At 39.8% G+C, this 25,082-nt stretch overlaps 2 protein-coding genes across 2 annotated transcripts in view; one reads left to right on the plus strand and one right to left on the minus strand.

The window, feature by feature from the left end:
- LOC124256678 (KAT8 regulatory NSL complex subunit 2-like) overlaps positions 1-3,818 on the plus strand; it is a 10,782-nt gene extending 6,964 nt beyond the window's left edge. The window contains exons 6-9 of the mRNA XM_046690650.1: positions 1,072-1,163; positions 1,599-1,755; positions 2,187-2,341; positions 3,288-3,818. Of these exons, the coding sequence (XP_046546606.1) occupies positions 1,072-1,163; positions 1,599-1,755; positions 2,187-2,341; positions 3,288-3,494 (611 nt within the window). The 3' untranslated portion in view covers positions 3,495-3,818. The remainder of the gene's footprint in view (positions 1-1,071; positions 1,164-1,598; positions 1,756-2,186; positions 2,342-3,287) is intronic.
- A 5,767-nt stretch (positions 3,819-9,585) lies between these two features.
- Positions 9,586-25,043, minus strand: LOC124256679 (histone acetyltransferase type B catalytic subunit-like). Its single transcript, XM_046690651.1, has 11 exons — positions 24,952-25,043; positions 23,856-23,927; positions 23,250-23,325; positions 20,435-20,576; positions 19,700-19,841; positions 18,608-18,761; positions 17,727-17,831; positions 17,012-17,118; positions 12,004-12,155; positions 11,555-11,671; positions 9,586-10,478 (listed from the first exon to the last, which is right to left on the minus strand). The coding sequence occupies exons 1-11, from the start codon at positions 25,001-25,003 to the stop codon at positions 10,308-10,310; spliced, it is 1,290 nt and encodes a 429-aa protein (XP_046546607.1). The 5' UTR covers positions 25,004-25,043; the 3' UTR covers positions 9,586-10,307.
- Positions 25,044-25,082: the final 39 nt, after the last annotated feature.

Here is a 25,082-nt window from a genome sequence, read left to right on the forward strand (position 1 = left end):
CCATATTTTTTGTTAGGTTCATGTTTCATGGAGTTATTATTATAACATATATGCCTGGATGTGAATTGTGTTGCCCTGTTTCATTCATGTTATTAAGTTCAGTTTTAATCATGAAAAACATAATCTTGGTGCTTGGACACCAGAGCATCAGAAAAAACTCAATTGTTTTGTATTTCATGGCAGCCATGTTGTTATTCCCGAACAGTGAGTGCATGTCCTTGAAGGGCAGTTGTGTAGCCTAGTGGTTAAAGCGTTCACTCATCACGGTGAAGACCAATGTTCGATTCCCCACATGGGCACAATGTGTGAAGCCCATTTCTGGTGTACCCCGTCGTGATATTGCTGAAATATTGCTAAAAGCGGCATAAAACTAAACTCACTCACTCAACTTCTGTGATGTTGATACCTCTAAGTTAAAATTAAAACTAATTAAAACTAACAAATAATAATAATAATGAGTCCATTTGTAACACGCTAAACTCCACGCCAGAAGGTATGCTCATGCTACTTGTTAAGCATTTTGTCATATGTGAGGTGCAGTGTCTTGCCTTAATAATTCAACCATCAGTGCTGGCGTCCATGTCTTCACTTCAACCAATCAGTCTTCGCTGTTACCCCTGAGTCCATTGCCATGTCTTCACTTCAAACCATTCAGTGCTGTTACCCCTGAGTCCATTGCCTATCAGTGCTTGATCTTTTGAACTCCTGGGTTCTATTTGTTCATTGCCAATATCATCCAGCACCAATTAACTACTGGCTTCCCTTGTTAAGTGTACACCATTGTCATCTTATAACTGGTGTTGTTTCACATGTAATTACATAGCTGCTTCCTAGTTTTCAATCACCTGATGAAGGAGTAAGAATATATTCCGAAACCTCATGTTCCTCAATCACCTGTTACAGAAATTGGCATCTATAAAACTTTCACAGAAGTTGGCATCTATAGATTTTTCACCTTTCATGTGTGTTGCTTCTAAATGCCATTCAAAGACTTTTTGGGGACACCTTTATTTGTTACCTATAGGCTTGAAGGTAGAATGTGTGATTACTCAGTATGACTTGCTACTTCAGGTAGTATAAAGGTGTACAAGACAGACCCAGAACAGAAGGAGAAGTACCTGAAACTGAAGGCTCTCAAGAGGTACCACAAGAGCTATGGCAAGGTGAGCATTACAGAACATCCTTCGTGTCAGGAGAAGCTAGAAGCTTGTGTATAAGAACTTAGGAATGTATACACCAAAACAAGAGGAAGAGCACCCACAGTTGGAAAGCAGAGTATTGCAACACCAATCAGCCATGGCATATTTACTACAGTCTTATGGAAACGCGTTCTAGTATTGCATATTTTTCATCAGAGATATTCCTTGGTTCTAGTATTGAATACCATGCCTAGTATGATTTTGACTACGTGTAACAGCATGAAATCTACCAACGGTCATTTTAATTGAAATATACTTTAGCCATAGGAACATACTCTGTGGGCATATGTCAAGAATTTTGTTCTATATTTACATGTAATTTGGTGCTATTTTACTTCTTTAATTAATTATTTGTAGTCTTACCCTGTCTTCATTTGATATGTTGTTTTTATGCCACAGGAGGCATTACTGCATCGTAGTTGCAAACAGAGAAGAATTGCTGTGTCAGAGGGCAACCACTACAGACCTCCATCTTACGCTAAGTGCATCCACTTGGATAAATCTGGAGTGAAGTGCAGTGCTCGAACACTGCCCCTGTCCAAGTACTGCATTGTCCGTATCCTTTAAATACTTGTATTCATCTCTAATGGAACCCATGAAGAGCCAGGTTAGAAAGCAGCAACCCCTGCTTTTTGTTAGAGGCAACTAACGTGATTTGGTGGTCGCTGACTTGGTTGACACATATCACCATATCACAATTGTTTCAGATCAATGCTTATGATGTTGATCATTGGGTTGTCTGGTCCAGACTCAATTATTTACAGACTGCCGCCATATAACTGGAATATTGCTGAGTGTGGTGTTAAACAACAAACCAACAACCGACCTTTCAGGGTTCTCAAATTCGAACCCAGAGCCATATGAGCTCATCAATGTGTATTACACAAGTTCCTCTGTTTACATGGGATGTAGTTCTTCAAAGAATGATTGTTCTATGTCCTATACCCATACTTACAACCCAGCTCAAATTCCTTAACCAGTACACAGACATCTTGAATGACCCAAGCCAAGTGTTGTACCAGCCTTGCCGCTTTGAGAATGGCAAGTGTGGTCGTCCAGTAGCCCCATGCACAGATGCCGTGTTCTGTGTGCTCCACACTCAACTACAGGAAGCAGTGTATCGTATACCACTGACAAGCCAGGTAACTGTTACACAACTCTCTGCTTACACAGGGGTGGTGGGATAGCCTAGTGGTTAAAGCGTTCACTCGTCGCACCAAAAACCTGGGTTCGATTCTCCACATGGGTACAATGTGTGAAGCCCTTTCCTGGTGTCCCCTGCCATGATATTGCTGGAATACTGCTATAGGCGGCATAAACCTAAAACTCACCCTACTTACACATTAACAATGGTGCAAAATGATAGTAGCAAATTCAAATTATTAAATGCTGAGTTTGATTTTTCTTGATTATTTCAAGTCGTGCAATATCTTTTGTGGAGAGTGTTTTCACTAACAGAAAAATAGCATGCTAAAACAACTCTCTGTATAATCAGCATTATTTGTTTGAAAGATGGCTATGCTACAAAGCTTGAATTCCTTTTTTGCTTGTGAATAGGATAAGATAGAATTGAACAGTGATACACCTTTGTTTAAAGGAGCTGATCACCAGTCCCTTCAAATCTACATCATGTTGATAGAAAAAAACATGAATCTATGATTATTCACTCATTGTTATTGCTAAAGCAAGGGTTAAGTTTTGTCTTGGTAAAATGGAGGTAACTCACATTATATAAGCCATATTAACTGTACATCCAGTTGCTAAGTTTATCATTTGAAATCTCATGCTCTGGATTCAGTTCTTCGTTCCATTGGCCTAGTTGTTAGGAGGTCGCTTGTCACACCGAAGACCTGGGTTTGATTTCCCACATACAAATTGTGAGGCCCATTTCTGGTGTATCCTGCTGTGATATTGCTGGAATATTGCTAAAAGCGGAATAAAACCATACTCCCTCACTTCCATTAAATCTATAAGTAACAGATCTATATTGAAATTCCATTAGATTATGCCCTACTTATCCAACATCTAAATTCCGTCACATGCTTTTGACGATCCGATGATATAAGGTTCTGTTCCCTCTTGTTCCAGGAATCGGAAAGTGTTGCGGTCACTGACGAGAAGCATGTCATAGAGAAAGACAAATCAGACGCAGCTGCCACCACAAGAGCCACAAACCTTGAGTCCATGTTGCGGAAGACAGAGACGGTTGTTACCCAGACACCTCGAACCCCTAGTTATGAAATTAGGTTGGAAGAAGCGAGTGATCCGGGTCAGGACGGAATGGATACCAGCTGAACAACATGGACATTAATGTGCATGGAAGGGTTGAATGAAGAGGATTTACAATGCAATAGTCCTCTGTCCTGTATATGTGTCGGGCTGAAACAGACTGATGATCACACTATGCAACATTCATCTGAAGTTGCCCCCAGTGAATCTTTCCTTTCAGTATATGCTGTATGGAAAAATAATATCATTACGCTGATATCACACTGCAAGGCTTGTGGCTATCCAAGACTGTTGACATTAGTGCTGGTTATCGTTCACGGTATGCAGATCCATAATGGGAGTTTAGTAATTGATCAATAGTCGATTGTGCTTGTAAACCCTACCACAAAATACGTCAGCAATAACGAGACACAATCATAACATGGCGCCGATTTATACTATGATCAAGATGATCGAGGATACTTCCTGTTGAGACAGACCCGTGAAGGTCCGGGTTTGAATGAACCTTCAGTAACCCATGCTTGCCGTAAGAGGCGACTAACAGGATCGGACGGTCAGGTTCGCTCGCTTGGTTGACACATGTCATCAGTTCCCAATTGCGCAGGTCGATGCTCATGCTATTGATCACTGGATTGTCTGGTCCAGATTCGATTATTTACAGACCGCCGCCATAAAGCTGGAATATTGTTGAGTGCGGCGTAAAACTTAACTCACTCACTCCCATTGAGACATGCATGCGAGTATGTTGTTTACACTGCAGTTTTACAAAGAAAATTGCATCAGTTGTGTATGTCTTGATTTAACAAACATAACAATAAGAAACATAGTTTCTGAAATTAATTTGATGTTTCATTATGAATATCGATTAGGCTCTGGAGCCCATCGATAATTGCTGATGCAAGCAAGAAAGATCGTTTGACCAATTTTTTTATCAATAGCTCCAGCACAGGTTGACATCTGTTTGATCAATACGAGCCTTTGTATTTCTATTGAGTGATCTGAGCTCAGTGTCAGGACCACTGTTGAGTGACCCTGAGCCCATTTTGATACTGATTAATACAAATAAAATATGTTCAGAACTCTTTGTTACCTTGATGTTATTCTTACTTTCAGTCCAAATTTCAGGTTGACATGGTGGGTCAGGCTAGTTCGGTGTTGGCAGGTTCGAGATTGGGGAGAGACTTCTCTCACGATGGTACCATACACACTTGTTTTATATTACAAAACTTTATATTACAACTGACCATGCCAACTTCTGTTCATGTATTGATATTTGGGCAAATATACCTATTTATTTTTTTCAAACTACGGTCACTATTTTGATCCTCTGGTGTGAACATTTCAACATGTATGGTTGTGGTGAAGAACATTTCAACTTGTTGGTTGTGCTGAAGAACATTTCAAGATGTATGGTTGTGCTGAAGAACATTTCAACCTGTTGGTTTCAGAATTTCCTCTCTAGAGAAACTTTGAAAACAGTTTAATCAACACTAGTTTCCTGTAACACATCTCCAAACCATTGTAAGCCAGTCGTAAGAAGAAACCTAATCCTCTGCTGAAACACCATCTATCTTGATAGTCAAGCCAATACTGTTTTCTCGTTACCTCGCAATGTGTTTAGAGAGGTATACTACTGACAAAGACTAAGGGAACTGATATCATGTAAGTGAAGGTGTAATGATGATAAATCTATACACAAAGAACTTAATTAAGCACCCCCTGTATTTTTGCAATGATAGGTTTTCAAAATGTACATAAAACTTCTCGTGGTGAGAAGTGCTCGAAAACTTGAGTTTTTCCGACCCGTATGATCTTCTGAGTCACAAAAGAACGACAAAATGATTGGAGTCCATGTTGATGTTATGATAATTGCTCATTTAAAACAAAACACTGATTTTCATACAAAACCATGTCTGTATGGCCCTGGAATTTATTGGTGAATGTGAACATTCAAAATGTCATTTTGTGTGTCTTTACACGATTCAGGCCAATACCGAGTGTAACCATGTGACAATGACAGCCAGCACTCTCTTCCTCATAACCCCTGTCAGCCTCCTTATCCTGTGAAGGGGCACTCTCTGCCATTCCTCGTGTAAAGCAGTTTCCAATTCGGCCTTCTTCTGTACAGGAGGATCCATTTGTTGCACACAGAGACCATATAATCTATTATATGGTCTCTGTTGCACACGACGACCAATCATGTCACAGACATGCTCCTAAGAGTTCACATCGGGGTTCATTCGTTCGAGAGATATGTCAGGGTGTGCTTAACTAAGTTCCTTGTGTATATTTAAAATTAATTGCGGGAGTTTCCATCAATATCTTGTGTGTCAATATGGTTGCTTGCCATAGTGTATGCAGAGCAATCCTTAGCTGGAACATATCAGCAGGTGCTACCCTCTCCGCAAGAGAGCGTCCATCCATCTTTTGTGGAATTGCATGGGAACTTATCAGGCCTGTCTATTGTGCGTTTGGCTTCTGGTTCACAATGATCGTTTGACGCCCTTGGCAGTATGTGGACTGACATTGTCATCTTAGGGTTCAAACGTTCTGCGATAATTCCAGCTAATAGGATAATTTTGTTATCTGGTCAGTCAATTGTCCATTCATGACAACCAACTCAGTTTGCCGGATATACACAAGACACAACTCTTTCTGCCACCTGGGTTGAGCGGAGGCCTTGCTTGATGTTTGGTGTTTATGAAGGTCGCCTTCGCCGTCATTTCAGCAGACGTATCCTGCCTCGGGATGCATGGGAGGTTGTCCCTCCTTGGGACTCATGAAAAAGAGTGTCCCTGTTTAGCTGAGGCCAAACATTTATACATCTTATAGTGTGCCGCACAGCCCGTACCTTGGCTTCACCAAGCTCATACCTGTCTATGGTGTTCTGTAACGATCTCAACATTCGCAAGACATTTGCTTTCAGGCGGTTGTAATGGTGGGGTGATGTTGAAATTCGCCTTCCTGTTTTTGTACGGAATTCTTTGAGGATAATACTAATAGGAGCTTATACATGTAAAGCACTTAAATGTACGATCTTGTCTGTTTTTAGTACTTTTTCACTGAGGTACATCTTAGAGGCATTGTTTAGCAGGCTATTGGCCCAGTTGCTACACACTAAACCTCTGTTCATGCATGATGTGGGAGCATTTGTGTTTGTTGTTTAACACGGCACACAACAGTATTAAGCTAAACCAAGTTTATTTCTTGTTTTACGGATCCTTCGGTCATATTTTTTCAAGAATAAGAAAAAAAAAAAAAAAGTTTTGCCCGCTCTAAAAATAAAGTCCTGGGTGCCGTTCCACGAACCGATCTTAACTAAGATCAATCTTAGCAAGTTACGCCAATTTTACAATCGTCTTAGGTAAAAGTTACACCCGTTCCACTAACCGATCTTAGGCCGATCGTAGCCGGTCCCGATCTTACGATCCGATCCAAGCTTAGATGGAGACTCTTTCGTTAGAGAGATAGAGGAATGCGAGGCACGCGTTATCTCCCTTTGCATAGTCTAGCAAATGATAGAAAGTAGTTTACGAACCAACTGAGTGAGTGAGTGAGTTTAGATTTACGCCGCACTCAGCAATAGTCCAGCTATATGGCGGCGGTCTGTAAATAATCTAGCTAAGATGCATAGCCTTCACTAACATGAGCGTTCATGTTAGTGAACGGTATGTATCTTATCTATAAATAATCGAGTCTGGACCAGACAATCCAGCGATCAACAGCATGCGCATCGATCTGGGCAGTTGGGAACTGATGACATGTGTCAACCAAGTCAGCGAGCCTGACCACCCAATCCCGTTAGTGGCCTCTTACGACAGGCATGGGTTGTTGAAGTTCAATATTCTAACACGGTCCTTCATGGGTATTTTTCCAACCAAGTGTAAACGTGGAGAAAAAACCTAGAGCAAAATATTAGGGTAGTGAGCACCTTGGTTTCAGGTGCAAGTGCGTGAGAACGCTGGGTATCAAGCATAATATAATAATAATAAATGCATATTTATAGTGCGCCTATTCCACATCCTTGGGCATGCTCAAAGCGCTGTGTACAGATAGATTTACACGAGAATATTTACAGCCGAGATTATAAGTAATATACTGAGAACAGGTTTTAAGTCTGGACTTTAAAAATGTCAATTGTGTCAGAGCTTTTAATATGTGCCTGAACCTTGTCAATCAGAATAAACAAGGCGTGACGAGGCTATAACGTATGTAGAATCTGCCAGTGGTCTTGAATAACACGCGGCCTGTCTTTAGAATCCCCCGCCAAATAAGCGCACGTGAAATCAAACATATTTGTATCTTTTTGCTTCAGAACATTGATCACTTCATGACCCGTCCCTATTCTTAACCATGACGTTGCAATATTGTTGTACAAATGTGTTACACTATCTCGCTCGGTTGTGTTCCCATGACGACAGTGGTCAGACTGGCCTGACATTTGTAAGGCTTCAGTGCAGTGTTTGTTTACATCACAGAAATATACAAATTCATTTCATGGGGGATTTTAGGGGACGCTCACGGTGAAATGCTCGCTCTTATTTTTCACATAGAATAGGAAAGCCACCATTTTGGTTTCTCTACGATTGATTTTAGCTATCCTAATTTGGTCATGAGCAACTTAGACTTTGAATCTTAACTTTACGATTGACTTAGGTAAGATTGGTTAGTGGAACGGTATGCCGATCGTAACGTCACGCTAAGATTAGGACTTTAGGGGTTTACGATTGGCATAGGGCTAAGATCGGTTAGTGGAACGGCACCCTGCTGATGTTTTTATTGGCCAAAAATGTAAACTTATAAGAAATTCTTTTTTGATTGTTTTTTTTGCCCCATAAACACTTCATAAATTGCCAGAAGCAAAATACTTTTAATATTTAGAAGGAATATTACTTTTACTGTTGATTATTATTTTTTTCCCTCCTGCCTTTAGGTTTTCTGAGGACAAAAATCCGTAAAACAAGAAATAAAATTGGTCTGGCCTTACATTGATCTGTAAATAATCCACTCTGGCCAGTGATTTACATTATGAACATGGATCTAGGCAGTTGGTATACCATGCCATGCATCAACCAAGTCAGCAGACGTAACCATCTGATCCCCATGGTCATCTGTTGCAAGCATGAGCTCATGAAGACCAATTCTAACCTAGATCTTAAGGTGTCTAATGTGATATGTCATTGTGGTCACGTTCTGCTCAGATATAATCCCATAGGATTGTAAATGTACTCCTCATTAATGGCTAACCAACAATGCAAACCGTCAGTTGCCCTATACTTCATGTTGGTAGAATACTAGCTTGGCAGGCTGTCATTGTGGTCACGTTCGGCACAGATATAATCCCACAGGATTGTTATGTACTCATTAATGGCTAACCAACAATGCAAACCGTCAGTTGCCCTATACTTCATGTTGGTAGAATACTAGCTTGGCAGGCTGTCATTGTGGTCACGTTTGGCTCAGATATAATCCCACAGGATTGTAAATGTACTCCTCATTAATAGCTAACCAACAATGCAAACCGTCAGTTGCCCGATACTTCATGTTGGTGCAAGAATACATGTTGGCAGAATACTAAGCTTGGCAGGCTAGCTTGGCAGACTGCCTTGGCTCTAACTTCAGCATTATAGATTTAATACTGCTAATTATTTGGAAACCTTCAGCTAGACAATTCATGTCAACTCGGGCAGATGCAGCGGGGGTGCATGCTATTGAGAATAGGGAGGGTGCACATTCCATTCTCAAGACTGACTGACTGAGTTTTGGTTTTACGCCACTTTTGGCAATATTCCAGCAACATCACGGCGGGGGACACCAGAAATGGGCTTCACACATTGTACCCATATGGGGATTCCAGTCTTCGGCGTGACGAGCCAACGCTTTAACCACTAGGCTACCCCACCACCCCTCATTCTCAAGAAGCGGGGTGTGTGTGTGTGCGCGCTTGCACCCCCCTTCTGAATCCGCCTTTGTCCACTGTACTGTGGGTATCAAACTTTCTGATAAGGTCACTCTTACTTTCATGACCAATAACACGGGCATCACAAGTCAAGAGTCATCAGAAGATGACAAATCTCCCAAACCCCACATATTTGAAATATCAAATAATCTGACAGTTACCTCAAGTCCAACTTGAAAAAAGGACATGAAGGCATTGTTAGCACTTTATCCGAATGGATTTATTGGAACATATCGACATATATACACAAAGATGTACATAAAGTCTTCAACCAACTATGCACAAGGATACCAGGGAACAGCAGTGAAGTGAGTTGAGGTGTGTGAGTTGAAGACTCAGAATCAAGTAGTGCTTGCCAATCATGGATCAGACTAACTGACCAGTGGTACTGATAACTTGTCATAAAGACTTTCACAAACAGCATAGTAAACTGTCATCAGTGCTACTTACAGTCATATGGTCACCCAGTGAAGACCTGTCCCATTACAACTGTACTTCAGTGATACAAGTGTTGTTTATGTTCATTTGTGAACATCGGGATGTAGTGAGTGGGAGGACCCTCGAGAACATTTTCCATCCCAGGAACACCGAGAACGTGTGTAGATTTTTGTTTTAAATTTTTATGCATAACTGGCCACAAAAAGTACACTTTAATATTTTCTTGCCATTCCACAAAGATGGCTACCAAAATGATGTTAGACGATAATATCTGTCCTCTTGACGCCATTTAAATGGAGACGAATCATTATCCCCCTGCCACTTAACACAGTCCTACAGTGGCCACCATTACCTTTGTCTCGTACAATTTGTTGGCTTCAATCTATCACACCTCCGGTGATAACTGAACACATTCTGGACAAAACGAGGTCTAGTCCACAAATAAGTTAGAAACCATGAGCTGGAGACAACTGTGTCTGTCGTCATGAGCCAATGGTGACTCGGTCCAGGATGTGGCGGTACACGTCCACGTGATCCTGGAAGGCCTTCTCCAGATACAGGTGGCGCTGTTCCAGTGACATGCAGCTCAGGGTCTGCGACAACTCTTCTGGCTGTAGAGCCTTCTCCAGCTTCTTGAAGTCACGTCCGTTCTTCTGCAACAGGTAGTTAGAGGTTGAGTGAGTGAGTTTAGTTTTACGCCGCACTCAGCAATATTCCAGCTATATGGTGGCAGTCTGTAAATAATAGGGTCTGGAACAGACAATACAGTGATCAACAGCATGAGCATCGATCTGCGCAATTGGGAACCGATGACATGTGTCAACCAAGTCAGTGAGCCTGACCACCCGATCCCATTAGTCGCCTCTTACGACAAGCATGGGTTACCAAAGATCAATTATAACCCGGACCTTCATGGGTGTGAGAGGTTTGAGTGAGTGGGTCAGGCAAGGTAGCTGAGTGAGTTTAACACTGTACTCAACAGATATGTGCGTGCATCACCAGTTTCATGTATGTTGATGGCCAGTCACCTTAATGCAAGGAGAAAAAGTGTTTGCCACTAATATGGCAATGTCCCCCGCCACTAAAGAAGAATGAAATATTCATAACATATTTACTACTTTTCATTTTTTGGTCACATACAAGATGCCTGAAATGACTGGAGTCTGCATAATCACCAGTGTAGGCTGTCGACATAATTGAAGACATTGGGTGCAATGTTTTATTTTAAGACATATCGCGTTTATATAAGTTTGAAAAGTGGTCAAAGTGTCATGGTGACCTTGAAGATAAGGTCAAGGTCACCCAAATTGTCTGGTGTCTGCGGAATTCCCCAATGCGGGCTGTCACAACATTTAAAGACATTGGGTACAACAGTTCATGAGATATCGCGTTATCAAGAATCGGGACGGACGGACAGAGCTGCTGAGTACATAGTCCCCCGTTCCGCGTTGCAGCGGGGGACAAAAAAACCCAAACCAGCACTGTGGAACTCAGATGTTTAACAATGGTGAAGACAAACAGACATTCATAGCAAATCTCGGCCTCAAAACCATTATCATTCCACATCAAATGAGGTGCTTCAGACATGGCCAACTGTGGCCTATAACCGAAGGAAGACAAGACAGGGAAAGTTCATCCATCCATTTACTGCTTAACATAAATTAATAGATTACAGGTTTAGTCCTGCTGTACAAGAATCTATCTGTTGGCTGCATTACAAGAGCTTTACCTGGAAAGGTGCATTGAGACGCTTCTTAATGTCCAGTCTGTACTGGCGGTACATTTCCTTGTTACTTGCGTCTGTGGCTCGGAGTCGCAGCATCTCGTACACTCGTCTTGTCTGACGCTGCAGAGACAAGCCAATTTGTGTCACTTTCTAAAAACCATTAACGATGACATCTGCAATATTATAGCTCAGCAGCTTATGTAAACAAACCAGTGACTGAAAATCTGAGCAAAGGCTTTGATCTTATATTTGTTGTGTAACACCACTCTCAGCAATGTTCCAGTTTATGACATAAAAAGACCGCCAACAAGGCTGATCACGTCGCCTTCTGTCGCCTGCTACAACTGCCATGGGTTGTTATGTAAATTTTAACCCTGATCTTCATAGGTTCTTTGAAGGACCATGTTTCAAATAGTTTGAAACACAGAAATGGCTGAAATAAGACTGCTCACCCGTGACAGTTTGAGTTTCTTCTGTGCCTCAATTACCATGTCCTCGGAGAAGCCAAGATACAACCTGTCTGGTTCGAAGCTAGTCAACTCCATGCAGTTCTTCACATCCACAAAGTCACGTAATCTCTGGAAATTCTCAGATGGGTCTTCAACTGAAATTCAAACGTCTTTGGTGATTGCTGTTTATTCCCATAGTAATATTCAGGAAACAAGGGACACTAGGAAGTCGGTCACATATTGTACCTATATTAAAGTACTGTCGGAAATAGAAAAAAACCATTTTTAGGCTGTTACTCTGTATCCCTAAAATAGGGATTGCAAATAGCAAATGTCGAAATAACCCACTTCGACCTAACTTGGCATTCAGTGGGATGCGTAATAGAATATCCAGAAAGCATGTTTACTCGTAAAATCGGGCAAAACTTACAAAAAATACGAATAGCTGCTGAAAACAATAGATCAGACTATAGATGGCAATAAGGTCACTCAGCCAGGTATGACGACGGACCTTCGACTCACCTGGCATGAAATGCACGTCCTGCCTACAGGCTCAAGGGGTCATCTCAAAGATATTTTGTGCGTATTTATGTGTGTTGACTATGCCTCATCTATTGATTAACATCTTACGTGTCTTTCTTTCATAAAGTTTATGTTAAGATATGTAACAGAGTATGATACCTGATAATCATAGAAATGCATCGTATTGAATGTATTAGGTGGCATGACCACCCGATCGCGAAGATCGACAGGACTGGATATTATTTGTAAATTGTTATGACATGCCGTGTACTTCCCCAGTATAATTGCCCTAAAGGATTATCTTATCTTAGCTGATATCTCTATCCCCCAGCCCGACCCCAACGATTGTCTGCGACAACCGTCCAGGCTTTGCTTTTGAGACGAACCCTCCTATACAGTGACACTCCACGGTAGCTACATCCTTAATAGTTTCAGCATGAAAGTTATTATTTTTTTACGCCAGCTATCTTTTATAATGAGGCTACGTCTAATTTCAAATTGGGCATTTAAAAAGTGTCCTTTGTAATACAATATCATCGCACTCTAATTTGCATAAAGCCATGGTCTGTTCCAAATAAATCGCTTTGGACTTAGAAAAAAACCTGCATTGCTCATTTCTGCACTAATCTCTCCTCAGTAAAGTCCTTTTTCTACGTTTCTTATGTCCCTACCACTGAGACTTGTAGTTAGGCCGAACTTAGTTTAACAGATATTTCACACTTGCACATATCAACTACATAAATTGTAGAGATAAAAGAGAAAATACTGTTTTTTTTATTTCCGACAGTACTATAGGATCAAACCTTGGGCCTAGATTTTCAAAGCTTTTCGATAGCAGGGATAGAAATACTTTTTGTTTTAAGTGTGCCTTTGGGCACCATGAAAATATTTTAAATGTGCCTTTCAGAAATCAAGTGTGCCCACATGTTTTTAGAATAAACGACTGTAGCAAAGATGATGATCTCTTGAAATTTATTGTTAGTACACAACAAATGTAACCAGTTTTCTGTTATCACTGATATGTCTTCTGTTTAAGATGGCTTTCTTATGTTACATTTGTTCTGCTTCCCCAACACTTTCAAAAGCTAAGAAGTTGTGAAAGGTTCACTTGTTAAATATGTCTAACATGCTTAATTTCCTTTTCAATAACCAAACTATCAGTACTCCCAACACTCTAAATGGAAAAACAACCAGATTTCTTTACATCATTAGTCATAAATCCAGTGATTTCCTGGGTGATGAAGTCAATAAATGTTTTTTCTTGTTTGTCATTTGAGCGCAAACGTTTTGTTTGGGGGATTAAATGACTAAAGGTGAGTTATGTCTATAAAAAATTAGACGTGCCATAAGGGCACCGGGAACATATTTACCCGTGCCATTGCAATATTTATCGTGCCATGGGACGCTAATATATGGGGTATTTCGAACCCTGGATAGTCTTAAGTTAATGTTAATGTATGGCACTTATGACTATCGTAGCGCTAAGAGAGCTTCGAAAATCATGACAAACATTCATTAGCAGTTGATGTTTCCCTTCATAATACATCGACAAACCTGCATTCTTTACATGTTATACATGCTATACATTGTATAACAAATGTAAAAAGAATCCTAATATCCACTATATTTTGAGATTGCTCTCATCAGAGCCCTACATGTGAAAATCCGGGCTAGAACTGATCTTCAGTAGCCCATGCTTGTGGTAAGAGGCGACCAATGTGATCCTGGGGTCAGGTTCTCTGACACAGGTCATCGTACCCCATCTGTGTATATCGATGCTCATGCTGTTGATCACTGGATTGTCTGGTTCAGACTCGATTATTTACAGACTGCTGTCATATAGCTAGAATATTGCTGAGTGTGGGGTAAAAACTAAACTCACTCACTCATCAGAACCATAGCATATATTTGCATATTTAGCATATATACATAGCCTTAACATGTAGAAAACAGCATCGGCTTGTCATGCACTGCAACTCCCAACATATCACATTACAGGTACCTGAATCGCAATATTACTGCACTACAATATACTTTCCAATACACAGCCCTACAACAGATGGTAAGTTGCAGGTAAATAATCAAGTCTAAACAAGAAGACAAAGTCATCAATATCCCCCGCAATAGCAAAATACTCTTCATGATAATGTCTACGAGTTATGATTATGTCAAATATTTAGGTGTGTATATAGAAAAGTGGAAGGAGAGTATTGAAAGGTTTTTAAAGTTCTGCTCCAGAAAGGAGCTCTATCACCAATTTCTGTCTATGTCAAACTTGTTGCCATGGAAATGCCAAAAATATTTTATTCAGAAATCCAAAACTACCAAAAGGCACCAGTACACCACCAGATCTATCTATGTGCCAATCTTGGTGAAGAAACATTGAACGGTTTTAGAGTTCTACTCCGGAAAAGTTCACTACCACTAATTTCATTCTAAGTCGAACTTGTTGCCATGGAAACGCCAAAAATGATTTATTCAGAATTCCCAAACTACCAAAAGGCACCAGTACACCACCAGATCTATCTATGTGCCAAGTTGGGTGAAGAAATATTGAACAGTGTTAGAGTTCTGCTCCGGAAAAGACAAATGTGAACGGACGGACGAACGGAGTCCATTTTAATACCCCCCGCAAAACGTGTTGAGGGGGATAACTAGCCAATTCAGTGATTGGCATCAATAGCATCAATGCATGCACAGGGTGAGGTTTCTCTGTTTACAACCTGCTCTGCTGCAAGTTAACAATGGCTGGTGCAGGTTACATTCAGTAACAGGTTGCAACAATAAATCCTCCAACATTGATAGCTGTCATCGTATGTTTTAATTGGGAAATAAGTGACTGGAAGTAAAACATCTGTGTACTCAGTTACGTAGCAGTAATCATATAATTCAGATTTATAGTGAGTGAGTTTAGTTTTATGCTGCACTCGGCAATATTCCAGCTATATGGCTGCGGTCTGTAAATAATCAAGTCTGGACCAGACAATCAAGTGATCAACAGCATGAGCAACGACCTGTGCAATTGGGAACAGATGACATGTGGCAACCCATTCGTAACTACTCGTGTCATTCCGGCAAGCCAGATGGCGTCTTGTACCCCTCTCATGGCCATGTTTACGATTAGGCCCTGTCTAAGCGCAAACGGGCACGGAGATGAAAATAGTCTAGTACTAGTACCAAGGAAAGATAACTCTGAATTTCCAAACATGAATACTCCAAAAATAACCTATAGCTATATCCCGTGGATAAAACAACAATACAGTCATTCCCTTTGTAGGTAAGTTTCAGTGTTGAAAGTTGCTGATCCTGTAGCTCAAAGTTTGTTTAAATTGTGCTTTGCATAGTTAGCAAAGTTTCAAAGTTCAACGGTGCTGCCATTTTAATGCTTGAAATGCGTGTGATTTGATTGGTTTGCCACGATTCTTGGCAATAATAACCCATTGCCGATCGCGTGGGTACAAAGTCTTCTTGTCCAGACTTTCCAATATTAATTATGTTGTCAAGGAAAAAGGCGGTATAGTGGAAGGAGTCAGGGAATGGTGGCATGTGCCAACCAAGTCAGCAATTTTAAGCCTGACCAGTCTTCTTGTAGGTCCCGTTAGTCAATCTCTTGCACCCGGTCCGTTAGTCGTCTCTTACAAGCATGGGTTACTGAAGATCAATTCTAGCCCGGATTATCACGTGTGGGGCTCTGATGAGAGCAATCTCAAAATAAAGTGGATATTACTGTTATTACGATTCTTTTTACATTTGTTAATCAATTCTAAGCCAGACCGTCACGGGTTGAGATTTATAAATAAAGGTAATGCAAACTTGAAACTGAATCATGCAATCATCAGTGATGTCAACTGAGTACTTGTTATGAAAATAGCTGAACAAGTATTTATGTTACATTTAAGATGGTGGTGCCAAATATATAAGCCAGGCTTCCCTCGGTGCAGGTATTGAGAATAACCTGAAATCACAGTGCAATTATAGTGTTGTGCCGTGAGCGTGGGCTTGCAGGAATAACGCAGTAATTTTTCACATGGCAAATAAAATTTCTTATAGCGCATCCCATTTCTAAAGAAATCTACCTTCACAGAACCTACCTTCACTTTATTGATGTGCTGTGATTAAACTTATTCTTCGTCTGCAATACTCGACAACCTAACAACACGATGTTTAGTATTGTTTATGTCACCCTTTTGAATGCATTAGCTCTTGGCCAATCAGATTCATTGTTGCATATCCATGCGTCAGTTTTCTCTTTCTATGTATTGAAATTTTCGGGACCCACTAAATTTTCTGGTGTTCCTTAAAATCATACATGCAGAAGCCCATATTTTCCAAAAGCTAGGAACAACACTAGCAATTGTGACATGATGCTCTGCATCAACCAAGTCAGCAAGTGTGACCGACCGATCCCATTATTCACCTCTTACTACAAGGATTGCTATTAGACCAATTCTAACCCGGATCTCAACAGATACTATTGTGATGTAGATACCTGTAATGTCTAGCACATCCGAGCTGGAGTAGCAGCTGTTGTAGAAGGTTTGGAGAAGCTGAGCACCATGACCCTGCTTCTGGAACGGCGGCAGGATCAACACTTGGCTGTAACACACCATGACAATAGCAAAACTAAACCTGGTAAAGTGAGTGAGTTTAGTTTTATGCCACACTCAGCAATATTTGAAATTCAATCGATAATCTACCCGATCCACTTGTAACATTTGACAGTTGGCTCCTTTCTGTTACGTATTGTTGTTTACTGGTAAGTCAGGGTACACACGTCAACAACTAAACAAAGCGTTTCTGTAATTTCCTTTGCATATTTGGGACGCTACAGATATATTTCAGTGCATAGTTTGGAAATTTCAATGCATATTTTACACAGATACATAGCTTATCTAGACTTCTGTAGTCCATTTTGATAAAAGCCATTCATTGAAGAAGTATTGAATATGATCAAACAAACTGAAGGCACTCCATTGTTCAGTGATTTGCTCTTATGACATGGTTGTTCTGAGCACAATGTAACCATCGCAGAATATTCTGTCATCCTGGCTGCTCAACACCTATAGTTTTCATTTACAGTCTTTAAAAAGGTTGAAATCTATAGAGATGCAAAAACTGCATCAGCAATATCAAAACATAATTTACATCAAGTCTAACACCATGAAACTAACACACAGCATAAATAAATAAATAAAGGATTTTACCTGATTCTTGGTCGAATCTTTTCTGGATAAGCATAATAGTTATACACTGTCATGTAGCCGACAATGGCATGCATCGGGTTCCCATTGCTTTGGTATTTCTCGAATCTGAAAGTACAAGTTAAATCATGATTCAAAAGAATTTTAATTACATTATCAAAAACATAATCCAGAGAACACAACATATTTTTCAGGCACATATTTTTCAAATATGCTTTGTTTAATCGAAGACAATGTTTTGCAATAAGCCATTGCTGAATGAGATATCTTTACAAGGTATAGTCCGTTTGGCTCAAAAGCGGACTGATGAATTGCAATCTAACTCGAAAACTAATAAAAATATAATACTCAATGAAACGCTGGTCATAATCAAAACATCAGACCAACTCTGTGAATTTTTGCAGAATTTATGTTGTAATAATAAAAAAATTGTTTATTACTATCATTAAAATATTTACATGGGGTTCACTATTTGTTAAGAGGGAGGAGTGCAAAGAGAGGAACAGCCAGGTGTGCGAGAAATGATGGAGACAGCACAGGTGAATGATTCAATAACTTTGTTGGTGCTTGTGTTCGTGCTTCTCGTACACGTGGCTGTCCCTTTCTCTGCACTCCTTCCTCGTAACAAATAGTGAATTGTGTCAATTTTTTAATGATAGTTTGTTAAACAACTTTTTTATTATTAGGACATAAATTCTGCAAAAATCTCACGGAGATGGTCTGATGTTTTGATTATGATCAGCATTTCATTGAGTATTATATGTTTATTAGTTTTCGAGTTAGATTGCAATTCATCGGTCCGCTTTTGAGCCAAACGGACTATAGTCGCTAGCATAGAACATATAGAATGTGTTGGGCAAAACATGAAGAGCTCAGTAACCTACAGAAGATAATAGGACCATCTGTCATCATCAACATCAATGAAAGATGCTGCATCAATGTAGAAGAGGATGAACGTCTGGAGCCTGTCATGGTATTCTCGGAAACCAGGTGCTTCTATGTCAGTCTTGAATATCTCAAACTCACGATTAACATTGTCTGTAAAAACAAAAATGAGGCACAAACTGTTGTTTTAAAGTCCAACCCAATTGTAAAGTCTTTGAATGGATTTAGAAGTGATACACATAAAAGGTGAGAAATCATGGATGTCATTGCCAACACAATTGACGACATGTATCAACCGAGTCAGTGAACCTGACCTGACCCCCAATCTCATTAATCACCATTTCTGATAGTGACAATCTCAGGTTGCTTAAGACCAAATCTAAACCACATCTTCGCTGGAAGTCAGCAACACCTCAAATCATCTGCTGCACCCTTGGTCGGTCGGTTGGTTTGTTGTTGTTGTTTAACGTCTCAATCAGCAATATTCCAGCTACATGGCAGCGGTCTGTATATAATCGAATCTGGACCAGACAATCAAGTGATCAACAGCATGTGCATCAATCTACATATTTGGGATATGATAACATGTGTCAACCAAGTTAACAAGTCTGACCACCTAATCCCATTACAAGAAGCATGGGTCACAGAAGACCAATTCTAACTAAGACCTTCATGAGTACCATTAGAGTGAGTGAGTTAGTTTGGTTTTACGCCGCTTTTAGCAATATTCCACCAACATCACGGCAGGGGACACCAGAAAAGGGCTTCACACATTGTACCCATGTGGGGAATCGAACCCGGGTCTTCGGTGTGACGTACCAACGCTTTACCCACTAGACTACCCCACCGCCTCAGTACCATTAGAGATGAATACAAGTGTTTCAAGGATGCGGACAATGCAGTACTCGCAGTACTATGTGTCAACCAAGCCAGCGAGCCTGACCACCCGATCCTGTTATTCAGCTCTTCCGACAAGCATGGGTTTCTGAAGACCAATTCTAACCCAGATCTTCACAGGTCCAGCACCCTTGGACCATCAGCGACATCAGAACACAGAACAAAGTTTACCTCAACTGACTGTGTGGACATACCTTTATTGACTGTATATGAATGCAGTTTCTCTCCAAAAGGTTTGAAGTTGGCATCTTTGGCAAGGGAGGTAATAAATTCATCCCTGCTAGTGTAGAAGCCAGGAGGTAACTCCTTGGTGAGGGTTGGCAGAACATTGTCCGGCTACAAGATACATGGAAGAAACAAGTTTCAAGTTGTCATAAATCTATTTAAAGTAATAATTTCTTCTGTCAAACATTGTCAGTTATTGTGTTTTATTATGAGAAAAAACATGCACATTTGGAAAACAAATACCATTTAACTATTCTCATTAACTTTGGCATTCGTTGATAGAACAAACGTAATGAAACTATGGATTCCTCTAAGATTTAACACCAACTCCATGTTCATAATAAAATGTTGGAAACTTGACAAAACGCTGAGCACCAAAGGGATTTGTTTTCAGAGCCATCATGAGGACACCTGTTGTGTTACGAACCTTAGAAAGGCATCTCAGACCTTTTTTGAATACTGCCACAAGAAAATGTTCATTGACTCAATGTTCAGATTTAAAGTTAAATTTTAGAACTTCTTCAAATGATTATTGAAGTACCACAGTCTAAAACATTTTAATAGTGTACCTACCCTCAACTAAAGTTTATGTCAAACCACCATTGGTGATCAAGAAAGCAAAAGCTAAATATAAATTTTGTAAGATCATATAGAAGGACCATATCTTGAGCGTGTCAGGAGTGGATAATAAATTGCATTCTTACTGGAGGCAGTGAAATAGCAGCACTGTCAACTATCTTGTCTGGGGTGAGTTTCTCACTGTACTTCATGTTGATGTAAGTGGAGAGTCTGCAGGCACTGTAATACATCTCCACCACAAGGTCCTTGTAGCCAAATATACTTTCTCTGAAAAACAAACAAACTATCTGATCAAGAATTCAGTCTAAGTAAACTAAGTCTCATTATTTGTTACACTGCTATACTGAGTCTAACAAACCCTAGTAGAAGGTCGCGTCAGGTAACCTTTGAGCGACCTATGACCATCCAATCAAGCGAAAGACAGACGGACGGATTTAATCAATCAGACAACAGGGTTTGGTGGGACTTATAAACTGTTTTTGTATTTTCTCTCCCCTGGTTGCTGACACTGATCTCTCAACTAACGAGAATCAGCATAAAACACACATATTTGACCTGCAGTATATACGCTTATGGGTTTCTGATGACATGGTTGCTATTAGTTTGTATTGCCGCAAGATGACATCCTGAAATATTGACAAAAACGCTATTTTCAGCGACTGTTTACTCACTATTGTGAATAATTGCATCCTCCATGTGTATCACTCGGAAGCGATCGTATGAAATTTCATTCGGAATTGTTTGAGTATAAACTTTTTTTCGAGGTAAAAGTTCAAATGGTATGTGCGAATGTTAAATTTCGCAATTTGGTAAGCTGTGTTCTGATTGGTCAATTGGTTTGTTAGACTCAGTATGTATAGCAGTGTAATGAATAATACTGAGCCTAACTTTACTTAGACTGACCAAGAATTCCACTGACTGAGTACATACATACCAGAGGTCTGAAAAAATGAAATCTGGATCAAACTAACCAGTGATTGATATAATGAATAGCTTTCCAGCTACATCACAGCATGTCAGCCTCCTGTTGGAGGAAAGCCTGAAGCGATGCTACTCTCAGACGTTTACTACTTTGAAAACCCCACAAGGTCCCAAGTTTGGTTTGTTTGTTGTTTCAAACACTGCACTCAGCAATATTCCAGCTGTATTACAGCAGTCTGTAAATAATAGAGTCTGGACCAGACAACCCAGTGATTAACATCATGAGCACTGAACTACGCTATCGACATGTCAACTAAGTCAGCCAGCCTGACCCCTGATCCTGTTAGTCGCCTCTTACGATAAGCATGGTTGTTCAAGATCAGTTCTAGTGAGTGAGTGAGTTAAGTTTTACGCCGCACTCAGCAATATTCCAGCTATATGACGGCGATCTGTAAATAATCGAGTCTGGACCAGACAATCCAATGATCAACAACACGAGTATTGATCTACGCAATTGGGATACGATGACATGTGTCAACCAAGTCAGCGAGCCTGACCACCCGATCCCGTTGGTCCCCTCCTACGACAAGTATGGGTTACTGAAGATCAATTTTAATCCTATCTTAAAGGGTCTTTCATCAAGTGAGTGAGTGAGTGAGTGAGTGAGTGAGTGAGCTAGTGAATCAGTGAGTACAGTTTGATGCCCCTGATAACAAACCTATTCTAGAATCTCCACAAGGACTCATTGGTCAAACCAAGGTTCAAATCACACAAACATTTCTGGAATCCTTGATAATAATTTGATGTAATTTGTGCAGCAGGCACAACTGTCTTAATGAAATTAGATCTTATACTCTGATACAATATCTAAGAACCTCATGGAAGGTCATATCAAATCCACTCTGAGTGAACTTTGGTTGCCCAGCCACTAAGACTGCAAAACGTTACCGCTATACCCCAATTCACTTTTTTATAAAAAAATACATATTCTGAGAACCGGTACATTGGGTAAAACATAATCAGTTTTGACATTATCCCTAAGGTTTGAGCTACCTCTGCAGTTCCCCATTGTAATCATTTAATGAAAAGACATACTTTACATGCAGCGTTTGGAAATACCTGCCTGCCCGAACGCCCAGGATGGGTTATTTTCAACACGGACTGCCAGATTATCGATGAGAATTCACCTACCTGACGGATGGGTTATTTTCAACCACAAGGACTGTGGCCAGATTACCCTGTTATATGATGCAATTCTCTTCGAACCTAGGAGTCCTGGCGTTTGGGTTAAAATTGGGAGTAGATATGTTCATATGAAGATATTTTGATAATGATCACGTTATGGGTTACTTTCAGTGCATTAGGGTAAATAAAATGCATAAGTCATTACAAACCTAGCCAGTTCCCTGTGGTCCCCAAGGACTGAAATTTTTTTGGGGTACTTCACCAAATTTTCATACCATAGAAATCTTTAGTTAAAACCCTGGCTATGAATTGTATAAAAAGGAAAGTATCCTAACTATCCAACCTATATATTAGATGGATCTGATCAGATTTGTTTTGAGGGTCTTAGTATGTCAAAAATAGGATCTGCATGTACAATCAGGACCATTTACTGTCAAACACTTTAGCTCCCAGTATATCGTAAAAGGTATTGCAATACTGATACCATTAACACAACATATTCCAATATATTATATTTGCCAATACATAGCCCTACCAGCCACCATATGAACAAAGCATGGATTCTTGGGTCAATCAGCAGATCAGATGACAGCTTTACAATACAATATATTTTCATTTGTTTACTACCCTAATTCAAAATTATTTTATTTCTGACCAAACAAATCATCACAGAACCCAAATGTTCCCTCCATCATGTCCACTGTAACCACAACAAATTTAGAGTACACATTTAGATATCTCTAATCTTCAAGCAGTTTAACGTACTGGAATTAATCCATCTAATCTTAATGAGATTAGCAGACCCCCACAACTAACTACTCATGGATTACTTACTGATCCCCAAACAGCTGGTGGGTCATTTCAGGTTTGAATGTCGTCGTTTCAGTAAATATGTCGGATTCCTGGCGCACTGAAATGAAAATATTTATCTAATTTCATTCGATCTGCCACTCTCCAAACCATATATGTAACAATTCAACAAGATTGTAGGGCACATTCCTTCATTGAGTTTCTGTAGGAGAGTATAACATTCTTGAATTACACACCATTGATAACTGTAAATCAGTTGAGGAAAGGGGCTCATTGAAACTTACATTAGATATTACCACATGATTTTTTCATATAGTTACATTGAGCTAAATACATTTTTAGACATGAGTGAACAAAGCTCACCCCTTCTATGACTGTTTCTTCCCAATGCAAGAAATTATGAAATGTCATGCTTATTTTTGGCCTGAGAATGGGCTCTTATAAAGATTACTTGCAAATTAATCTTGAAATCAGTTCCGGTCATTCTTTCACCAGGGCAAATACAGTACTACAAACAAAATGCATATGAAACTTTGTATTCACCACAGATGCAAAAATCAAGTCAACATGTCAGCTTCATATCCTATTTCAGTGGAAATGATGAAGTGTAAATGTTTATAAACCTCTTACCAAGTTTGAAGTGGACGACATCATTTGCTGAACACTTGAATGACTCAAATTTGTTCTTCAGTAAGCTCATACCTGTCCAAAAAGAACAATGAAACATCACACTCACTTTTTACAGGCAGCAAATGTAACAAATCCCAAAGAAAGCTCAGGCACTAGAAAAATCAATGGCCCAAAAGAATAGCAACCATAATTGAGAGTAATGATTACTTCATTTTGCATAACCCTGCACACACACGCTTGTGAAGTAATTCATGCTTTTCAGTGCCAAGGTCTAAACAATGGCATGTTTGCCCTCTGCTTGAATAGTTTATTATATTTGTTATACACTAAGTACTTACACTGTCCATACATAAGGTGAATAAAATAAGGAAACAAAAAATGTAAGCAGAATTATTCAGAATAAAATGTTGCATAATTTTGCATATAATCAGGTAAGTGATAGTTGAATGCTTGTCTTAAGATCAAACAGCCATCTAGATGAAAATAACACCATATCTTCATGCTTTGGTTTATTGGATTGATGGAATCGATTCCAACAAAACAACATGAGTAGTAATCACATGCCTTCCTCTGAGAAACTCACAAGTACACATGAGTAACAAATTAGTATATCAATGATGCTACGAATAAAAGAATGACAGAGTGTGAAATTTGCTGGTTTCTCTAACTTAATCTGTTGTATTTCATAACAGAAATTGGCAGTGAAGTTTTAGTTCTGGCTGAAATTTACTAAGAGAAAATTCCATTTGTCAGCATTGACAGCAACCAAAACAACACCAGATGCACTTGAGCATGTTCATTATAATTTTTCTGAACACAATTATACTAGCTCAGATAATAACCAGTTTACAAACATTACACTGAAACAATCACACACTTTACTACACCACTGTTTACAATTTTATATACATGCGCAGTTTGTGCATTAGCCTAAAATATTTGCAGTTACTTGCTGCTTACGTCTTTGAAGTTTACTGGTCTGCAAAAAGCTAGTAAAGACAAAAACGGGTTAAGCTTCCTTCTTGAGCTTTGTTTTTGTTCTAATTATTCTTCATCAGCTGTCAATCTATGATATTAGTGCTGATTTGACACTTACCCGCCATTTTCGTCTCCTTTTCTCCACTCCCGCGTGTGTTTTGAAGGTGCATCCGGTGACTACGGCCATTTACTTCCGGGTTGTTGGGAGCCCTAGCACGTGGACAAGGAAATGTGTTGACCAATGAAAAC

The sequence above is a fragment of the Haliotis rubra genome, unplaced genomic scaffold (assembly GCF_003918875.1).
Source record: "Haliotis rubra isolate DU_JTF1 unplaced genomic scaffold, ASM391887v1 Scf635, whole genome shotgun sequence".
NCBI classification, from domain to species: Eukaryota; Metazoa; Mollusca; class Gastropoda; order Lepetellida; family Haliotidae; genus Haliotis; species Haliotis rubra.